This window comes from Nicotiana tabacum, chromosome 13, assembly GCF_000715075.1.
Source record: "Nicotiana tabacum cultivar K326 chromosome 13, ASM71507v2, whole genome shotgun sequence".
NCBI classification, from domain to species: domain Eukaryota; kingdom Viridiplantae; phylum Streptophyta; class Magnoliopsida; order Solanales; family Solanaceae; genus Nicotiana; species Nicotiana tabacum.
Genome location: NC_134092.1, coordinates 47,123,855 through 47,134,314, shown reverse-complemented (window position 1 = coordinate 47,134,314; position 10,460 = coordinate 47,123,855). Strand labels below are relative to the sequence as shown.

At 37.6% G+C, this 10,460-nt stretch overlaps 1 protein-coding gene across 1 annotated transcript; it reads right to left on the bottom strand.

The window, feature by feature from the left end:
- Positions 1–792: 792 nt before the first annotated feature.
- On the bottom strand, positions 793–3,435 carry LOC107767845 (putative polyamine oxidase 5). Its single transcript, XM_016586944.2, has one exon. It carries the CDS (start codon positions 2,693–2,695, stop codon positions 1,076–1,078), a length of 1,620 nt encoding a protein of 539 aa, XP_016442430.1. The 5' UTR covers positions 2,696–3,435; the 3' UTR covers positions 793–1,075.
- Positions 3,436–10,460: the final 7,025 nt, after the last annotated feature.

The following is a 10,460-nucleotide window of genomic DNA, read 5'->3' as shown; positions in this document are numbered from 1 at the left end:
CATGGTGCAGTAATAATGTCTTAACATAAAGCTATATATGCTGAATTTTGTTGCTTATGGACAGTTTTCTTCTGTCAAAAAAGATTGATGCTAACGTGAATAGAAATGAAATGTGCCAAAAGGGGTTGGGACTCGGGCACTGTTGAGTCTAATGTGGCTTAACTGTCTTAGTATGTTTGCATATGCATGGAATAGGACCTGTCATTCTAGTGTGGGTCTGAACCTACGAGAGAGACCCCTCTGCCACAAAAATTCAGAAGTGCCATCAGATGGCCATACCTCTTGTCTCTTTGTCAAGGACAGTAGTTTTGGCATAAGAGTGAAATACAAAAAAGAAAGTCTAGTTTCGAATTTTACTACTGCCCTTTTGGGAATTTCAAGCTATTTTTGCAGAAAAAGGGGATCCTGAAATGTGAACAACTCATAAATTCAGCCACTTCATAGTCCTTCCTTCCAATTCCAAGTTCACCACTCTGGTTCAAGATCTTCTTGATAACAGTGTAAGAGGGAGGACTTATTACCCATCCTAGAATTAAGAATTACTATTTGAAGGCCTAAAATTAAGAAATAAGGGTGAAAAGAATCTATAAAAGCAAACAAGTATTCTAGAGGGGAATAGGCGCTTTTAACGGATCCTGTCAAGTAACCATACAAAAACATGATGAGATCCAAAGCTTCTTTATCTTTACCTTTAGTAATCAAATAATTGGTGCTCAAGCATAATGAAATAGGTTTGCTTTATGAGCAAAGGGGATTGAAAGGATCTCTTGACAATTAAAATAGAAAGCAATAGCACAATGAAAAGAAGCTTCTTTAATTCATTCATTAGTAGGAGTACATCAAGGATATGTCCCCTTCTCACCCTTTCACTTAATTTCCTTCCCAACCTCTTACTGTTCCCCTTTTCTCCCTCAAACTCCAATCATACAGAGGAATTTAATAACAAACATCTTTCTCCAAAGGACTATAGAAAAAAAATAAAGAGGAAGTGATGATGATCACAACAAAAAATATAAAAGAAAAACCAATAAGTAAATAAAAATTTTGCCTAATATCTATGGCAACAAACCTTTTTTCATATATCAATACAGTGATAGTGCTGAAGGAGCCTATTGGCTTCTCTTAGGCCACTAAAATAAGCACCATGAGTTGTTGAATAATGGGTTCTATGTGTTGCTTCCCCTGCAAATAGAATTTGAAGTGGAGGGGAACCCTTTGAATTACAACTATAATTGGTCCTTTTTGGCAATGGCTCAGCCATAGTATCCAAATCATCTCCACTTGATCCAACTGCTACATAACTATATGACCCCAAGAAGAGTGGATCAGTACCCCATTGGCTCTTTAAAACCTTATCAAAAATGAAACAACTTTCTGCATGCCCATTGTACAACTTGTTGAGATGCTTTGAGTTTACTAGGAAATCGGAGATCATTGTCGAAAACCCATCAACTATCTCTTCATTACCAAGAGATTCGAGTTCAAGAGCTTCTGCGCCTGCAAACCATGATAATAGAACATTTGAGCTGCCATAGATTGGACATAAAGAAGCTGTTCTCCTCATCCACCAGGGGATTTTTGGATGCCTTAGTTTTGAGTCTGACTGATGGAAGACCATCTGCAAGTATGGGAACTTCATGGCATCATAGCCATCTTCATCTTTGGTTGGACTTAATTGCAAGAATAGCTTGTTAACAACACCAAAACCAAGCCTTGAGATTGCCTGTGTCTTAAAACTAGGAAGCGGAGGACTAAACATACCAGAATCATCGCGAATCTCTCGTTTTAGAACCCCAAGTGAGACTGTGACAATGACATGATCAGCATACATGATTGACCCATCATAAAAATGTAGCGTTACTGGCTTAGTATCATCGCCATTTTCGACATCTAATGGTTGGTGGTAACCACCATCATCAGGCTGCCATTCAATTCTGGTGACCTTTCGGCCTAATTGAATCAAACCAGCTGGCAGAACAGATGCCAAAGATTCAACTATAGTAGAGTAGCCTTTGGCAATGGTTATCTCCTTCCCAGGAAACATACGATATTCGCTTTCTGCATTGAAATCTAGAGTGTGCAAATCACCAGCTGACGTGTAAGTCCTTTGTGTGTTCTCAAGCATTGCAAAAATGCCATCCTCCAGTGATTTTCTGCTCCAGTTATCAATTCCCTCTTGGTCCTTCATTGAACCCCAATAAGCATCAAGCCCTTTCCTTAGGAAAGAACCAATACTGAGATTGTCATTGGAGGATCTGTAACTTTGAGCAAATTCACTGCACACCCCATCGTCAATAGCCTTCCCCTGAGCAAAATCCATGAGCTTCTTGAAAAGATTGGATATGGGCTCAACAATGGAAGAATTGAGGTCATGTCCTCCTTCAGCAATAGTCAATGGCTCATCCAAGAACTCATCCATACACTCCCAAGGCTGCTGTGATTCCAGTGAGTTAATATCCTGAGCAATCTTGTAAACAGGGCTACCCCCAATTCCATGGATCCAAGTAGCACCCATCTCAATCCTGCTGCCACCAAACTCTGAGGTCTTAATCCTTCCACCAATCCTATTACCACCCTCCACAACGCACAGCTCTAACAATTGTTTAGAGCCTGCAGCTGTGTACAGCTTGTTAGCTGCTGTAATACCTGCCATTCCTGCCCCTATTATCACAACTTTTGGTTTCTTGGTCGCCATTTTCTAAATGCTTGAGTAGTGTCTCTAGCCACAGGGAAATGATAGGACAGACAAAAGGAAGAAAGAGTGAACAATTTTGTGATGAGGATGTATAGGAATTAGTGAACAAGAATCAAATATATAAGGAGGGTACTCTACTACTCATTCTCCCCCTCTTTCTTTACATAGTTTATTTCTCTAATAAAGACACTCATCTATCTACACATAGTTTATTTCTCTAATAAAGACAGGCCTCAACTTTTCTTAGCCTCTACTGTTGTTAATGTAGCCAATACACTAATGCAACCCCCCACCCCCTAAATCACTAGTCTCAACACAACTATATACATACACACACACATAGCTGTCTCCATAGGAAGAAAAAAAAAAACCACAGGCGCACACACACACACACACACGCGAAAGCTTCAACAACTCACAACCCCCTCAACAATCACAGACGTGTGCACATATTTATATATACTAAAAACATCAAAGCTTTGGTTAAGCAGAGTATATTGATGCCAACGCCAATAATAGGTTGATGATGCTTTTCACCAACCTCACATGTGAATCAGGTAAACAAAGGCCCACCAACTGAAACACATTAAATGGTCCTGCGTAGTCATTGAAGAACTAGCCATGAATCTCTTTCAACCATGTAAAAAAGATACTCTACTTCACATTTCACTACTCAATATTGACTTAGCATTAACAATGGTTATCCTATTCCTGGCTGCACGTAACATTTTTTCCTTTTGTTATTAAGGCATTTTTAGACTTGGATAGTTGGATTTGACCTACTAGGATTAGAATGCAACAAATTACTTCCTCTTCCCATTTTACGCGATATGTTCCTTTTCCCAAATAGAATAACCATTTTTTTTAAAAAAATATTAACTATAATATTCTTATTTTATCCTTAATGACATGACTTGTTGGGACCCAATTGACGTACTATTTTGTGTGGAGCTTTCATCACCACTCATTTAATTTATATATATTGATAGTGTAAAGAATTTTATAATATCACTGAAACTTAACTTGGCGTTCTTATAGATTACCGGTGGATACTTATTAAATAAAGTTACTTGCATTTATCCTTTAAGTATCTTGATTGTGTATAATATTTATTACATTGATAGTTGTATAAAACTTAATGTAAGCAAAATAAATATGAAAATAACTACGTCATTGAAAAGTATGGGCGAAACAAATGAATAAATGAGAGGCTTATTTGTAATTTTACACAAAGATATGTGTGTCCTCTTACAATAAAGCAGAGGTTCTTTTTCGGAAAAAAGAGTCAGCCTTCAATTGTAGCGACAATAAAGTTCATATTCAATAGACGATGAAATGTTTTGGCAAACAATGATGGGAGGATATAGTAGCCAGCATCCTATGCAAGGTGTAACTATTTTTCTTTGAGCATAAAAAAGTAATACTTTCATTTTCTTATCGCGTGATGCTAAACGGCCCAACTTTGGCCACACGCGTGAAAAGACATCAAAGACCCCCTAACTATTTAGCCTACATTTTTCCCTCCAAAACACAAAATTAAATGTGGAGAGGCTCTTCCTATTCCCAAGCATTGAGGTATACGAAAATTAAATGTTGGTAGCTGAAGAGTCTTCGCATTATATTTGTATTTTCATTGTATTTATGTGTATACAAATTATTGTATTTTCTTAAAAACAAATACGGTATACGATTTAGTATAGTTCCTCCTTATCAAACCAAGTCAAGTGGACACTTTCTCCTTATCTAAAAATGGATTCAAACCAAGAAAATTTGGTGGTGCAAGAAAATATAAATCCAAATGAACATAACACAAATACAACAACCATGAATATGAACCAAGATAATAGGTTTGATCGGGTTAGGGACGAGTTGTACAGATCTTTAGGGATGACATCGGACGACAGTTTGTTGAATGAATACGAATGGGTCGATGTTGATTCTCACGGCAGTTTCAACAATGATGTGCACTTAGATGATGATAATGAAGAACCCGATGGAGAATATTACGGAGAAGCTGACGATGATGAGGAGCAGGTTTTAGGAAATGAGTTAGAATTATGTGATGTTGATCAGAAAATAGAGAATGAATTCACTGAAGAGGATGTGGTTGTAGGTCCAATCTCTGGAATGCGATTTAGAGATAACGATTCTTTGTTTGCATTCTACAAAGAACATGCACGATTGAAAGGATTCTCCGTCGTCAAAAAAAATTCCAACAAGAACGGTGGTAACACTGCCAGGTACATAACTTACTGTTGTGATAGGGCTAGGATTCGCAAAATAAAGTTTTCTACCAAGAGTAACAATTGTAAATCTAGGCTCGCTGCTATTTTGGATGATTCTGGTTGTTGGCGCGTCTCTATGTCACACCCCAAAATCGAGGAGCATGACCGGTGCTCAATCGAGTAAACCCGACCGAGTAAGCCTGTTAGATTTTCTCCTATCCAAACTCATCCACGAATGAAGATAATACATATTTCCATTAATTAGACAAAAACGTGATCATGTCTACAATACCAATTCATTACCAATAGTTTTTCATCATTTTTAAAGTCTCAATGGGACAAGTAATACAACCACAACATAACATAGTTTATTTTTTCCAGTACCAATACACAACTCACACTATGTCTACGGAGCCTCTATAGATAAGGAAGAGTACAATGAAAATGTCGGCAACAAGGCCCCGGCTATACCTCAAACAGAATACACAAAGAACAAAAGATACATGACCCCGGGATAAAAGTGGGGCTCACCAAGTCAGCTGGGAAGAAGGTGTGTTGCTATCACTGATCAATATCTTCTGTTGTGGAACCACCTGCATCCATTTAAAGATGCAGCGCCCCCGGTAAAAGGGACATTAGTATTGTCGAATAGTACTAGTATGAAAACCAAACACCAATTTAAGAATTCAGAAATACAATATGAATATGATGAATCGGGCGGCAATAGAATAATATAGATAACCGTTTATACCAGAGCAAGCTTATTAAGAGCTATCAATAATATTTATAGGATCTAAGATGAGATCCTCTGTAACCATCTTCACACAAAGCGGCCCCGCCGCCTCACCCAATGAATGCAGGTGGAGGTGTAAGTACAATACCACAACTCTACTCAAGCGGCCCTGCCTCCTCACCCCAATGTATGTGGGAGGATGTATAACCACAGTACTAAGAACCTACACAAAGCGGCTATGCCGCCTCACCCCAATGTATGCGGGTGAAAATGCATCAATGACACCAATACCAACACAAAGCGGCTATGCCGCCTCACCCCAATGTATATATGTAGGTGGTGGTGCCACAACTATACCAAAACTATACACAAAGCGGTCGTACCGCCTCACCTCAATGTATGCGGGTGGAGGTGCAGTCCCACAATACCATAATCCCCACACAAAGCGATCATGCCGCCTTACCCCAATATATGTGGGTGGAGGTGTATCGTAATCACAATCTCTACACAACTTGGCATAATAACTTTCACATAAATCACGACTTAAAATTATAACATGTGGATACACAATCCATAGTTTAAGACACATCCTCAATTTATAATGTAATATGATAAGAGCATTTGAAACACGAATTGAACATATATCTTCATCACAAAACTTATCGGAATACTCGATTTGTAATCAACATCTCAGAACTTATAAGGATAATGGGAATTCGAATTCTTAAAGAAGAGTTAGGGTGTAGAATCTTACCTCTAGGATGAAGACCTAGTGAGTTTCCCTTCTTAATCTTTCAAAACTTGGGCAAGAATTGAAGAATAATTGTTGAAGAACATATTCTCACTCTAGGGCACTCTCTCTCACTCTAAAATATCAGATTATAACTCAAAAATGGCCCAAAGAGTGTATTTAATGAAATAGAGTCGGGTTTTAAAACCCCAAAAATGAAGCTCCGGAACAGGTTATGCGATCGCATAATCAATATGCGAACCGCATATCAGTCGTATAATTGCTTACCAAAATGACCAAAAATTTACATGTGTTTGCGGTCACTATGCGGTCCGCATAACTGTTCTGGGATCGCATAATGAACCGTAAAACAGTTATGCGGTCGCATAGTCGACCGCATAATTGCATCCAAGTTGATCCTCTTCTGCCTTACTTCTGCGGCCCGCAGAGTGATTATGTGGTCGCATAATGGACCGCATAAATGTGCTATTCTGCCAAAAAATTTTCTTTACTTTCCCGTGCATTGTTCAACCTAAAACGTCTGAGCCGCGGCAAGTTTGCGAAATATTATTTTCTTTTTGCAAAATTTTACGGGGCCTTACACTCTAAGGTCATTCAGGATCACAACCATGATTTGCTCCCTTCCATATCGTGCCTGATAGCTGGACATAGGTCCGTTTGTGATTCTTTGAAGATGGATCTTGTAACTCACGATCGATTTGGTATTAGACCCTGTAATAATATTAGACTTGCTGAGGTTCAACGTGGTAGACCGTAAAATTTGGGTTGCACTCCAAAGGATTGTAGAAATTTTATTTTAAAGAGTAGAAATTTTGAAATACAAGAAGGGGACGCACAGTCGCTGCTCAACTTTTTTCGTGAAATGTAGGTAAAGGATAGGGAGTTTTTCTATTCAATAAATGTTAATAATATTGGTAGGCTGCGAAATATGGTATGGGTGCATTCACACTGTAAGGTAGCGTATAAACAATTCCATGATGCGATATGCTTTGATACGACATACCTTGTGAATCGATATAATATGCCATGTGCTACATTTTTTGGCATCACTCACCATAGACAGTCCATCTTATTGGGATATGCTCTCATGTCTCATGAAGATATCGATACTTATAAATTAGTTTTTAGAGGCCATGGGAAATGTTCATCCAAATGTGATCATAACTGATTAGTGTCAGAGCCTTAAGCCAGCCATTGCTGAAGTGATGCCAAATACAATACATATGTATTGTATTTGGCATATATTTTCAAAGTTGCCCCTTTACTTAAGTGGTGTTCGTCCTTCTAAAATTGCACGTGGAGAATTTAAATCAATGGTCCTTGATAGCATTACTGTTGAAGTTTTTGAGAGAAAATGGACAGAATATATTGCAAGGTATAATTTGCATACAAGGAATTGGTTTAACAAGCTTTACTATGAAAAGGAAAAATGGGTTCCTATGTACTTTGATGTGTATTTTTGGGCTGGTATGCTATCTACGCAAAGAAGTAAGGGGATGCATGCGTTCTTTGATGGATATATTACCCGCCAAATTACTCTTAGGATGTTTGTTCACCAGTATGAGTTAGCTATAAGAGCTAAGCATGAGTAAGAGTTGAAGCAGAATACAGGTCAAAGGGCTTTTAAATTGTGTGTGAGTCAATGTTCAAGTGGGAGGAGCAGGCAATTCAGTGTTATACGCGTACAATGTATGAATTTTTCAAGACACAGCTAAGAAAATTGTATCATTGTGAAGTCAGCAGCCCCGACGATCATCAAGGTGTCCCTGGTGTTGAGAAATTCATCGTTAGTGATTATTTAGTTGTAAAAACAATGATGGAAATCTAGTTGAGTACACTGTTGAATATACACGTATCGGCAATTATTTTAGTTGCAGCTGCAAATGGTTCGAGTCTAGAGGGATACTTTGTTGCCATATACTCAAGATCTTGTCGCACAAGAAGATTGATAAAATTGATGAAAGGTATATACTGACAAGGTGGAGAAGCGATGTTATTAGGCCACACTTGAATCGGTTCCATCAAGTTGGTTACCCAAACATGACTCCTGAGTACAAGACATACAGGAGCATGTTGAAGTATTTTGACATGGTTTGTGATATAGCACTGGGCACTAGCGTGAAGGTTCAATATGTTAAGCATAATTTGAAGAAGATGGTGCATGATCTTCAAAACTGGGATGACGAAATGATCGTGCCAAACCCCGACCAGGATGACTCAGATGAAACTGACGGCACAACTCTATGAGATCCCCAGTACACTCGTTCACGTGGCAGGCCGCATTTGCATCGATATAGAGGAAGAATTGAATACTACTTTACAAGTTCACAGCTGCGTGGTGTATTTGGAGCTAGTAATGGCACAAGAACTGGTGTTAGAGTGGGTGGCAGTGTGGTGGCAGGATTGGTGGCAGTGGTAGTGGCAATCGTGGTGGTAGAGATGCCGGTAGAAGTAGTGGACGCAGGGGTAGGGGTAATGGGTAAGGCAGAGGTACAAACATTGAGCATGATGGTTCCCTAGGTGTGAATGAGATATAATTTTATGACTACATTTGATTTATTACTTAAACAAATCATATTTTCTTATAGTGTTTGTTTGATTTAAATTGCATCAAAGTGACGCTACACAATCGCAATAAAGCTTGTTTGATCTCAATGTCGAACCAAACTTGGAGCTATAATAAGCAATAAAGAATATAGCTGAAACTTGGAGTTCTCAATAGGCCTAATTGCATTGTTGTTTTATTTGGTCCAGGAATTTTTGATTTTGAAGAAATTTTGCTTGTTTTGTATAAAATTTGGTGTTTAATGATTTATGAAACTTAAACATATCATTTTTTTTTTCTTATAGTGTTTGTTTGATTTTAATGGCATATTAGCTACAACATTATTGTTATTATCTGTCCCCATGATTTTGGATTAGTTACGTTGTACTCTAACAAAGAGAGTGCAGAAAGTATTTGCTCAAAATTTTGTCGTGTTAATGAACTCTAAACCTTTGCTGCCTAGGTTAAAACAAGTACCAACATTCTCTTTTTTTATCAGCTCACTAATAAAGGCATTTGTAATATTGAATCCAACCAGAAATACCGATAGACCCGTTGGTTGATCAACTCTCTAAGTTTTTTCCCTTTCATACGCTGCCAAGGTTCGAAACCTGGCAGCAAGATATTTGTGTTTTTGGAAAATTGTTCTTTCCCTTTTGTTTAGCATCCAAAGAGTCTAGAGGTGGTTGAATTGTATTTAATATTTCAGTCTCCAATACTTTGAATCACTAATTAATACAATTATTCGTTATTCGTGATGACTTTTCCAATTCTCTATGACCAAATTGTATTAAGATTTTTAAGAGTTTTTTTATAATTTTTTTTAATATTTCACATTCTTGTTCTGGGTTCTATTATATCCGAAAGAAGAGGAGGACATGTAATTTCCAGTCCTCTTCCCAGTAGTTTAGGTTTTAGTCATTTTTTTCCTAATACTAAATATATAAAATAATTTTCATAAACATGAAAAAAGTATAACAAGCAAAAATCACATACAATAATTTTAGTCTTCTTAAAATGAATAAGTATAACAATAATACAAGGAAAAATTTTAATGATAAGGGTAGAACACAATCACTACATGACTTTAATGAAAAATTTGAAAAAGCTAAGCATTAGATGTTCCTATCCGAACACTTCAACAACGAATATCACAGCACTTGATGTAGCCTCTACAAGTTCAAAAAGAAGAACACTCTCTTTCTTCAAATTGTTGTCGACAACAAATTGTTTCCACCCCTTAACGAGTCTTCTTCGAACAACACCTGTTAGAGTCACATTTCACTCCTTCCCATTACATCGAAGTAATGTTTTAACCGAACTAGGAGGAAGATAGTCACAGATATTCTTTGGAAGGTATTGCACAAGCGTAATGGAAAGATAGGGTAAAATATCATATCACATAAACTTAAAAAAGAAAAAAAAATGAATTTACCAGATCATCGCGCTTGATGTACGATCTAGGCACGTTCATCCTAAACCATGGATAGAATTCCTCTTCAATCCATCCG

Excerpts from the sequence above, each read along its gene's own strand:
- LOC107767845 (XM_016586944.2), bottom strand. The coding sequence starts at position 2,695 with ATGGCGACCAAGAAACCAAAAGTTGTGATAATAGGGGCAGGAATGGCA.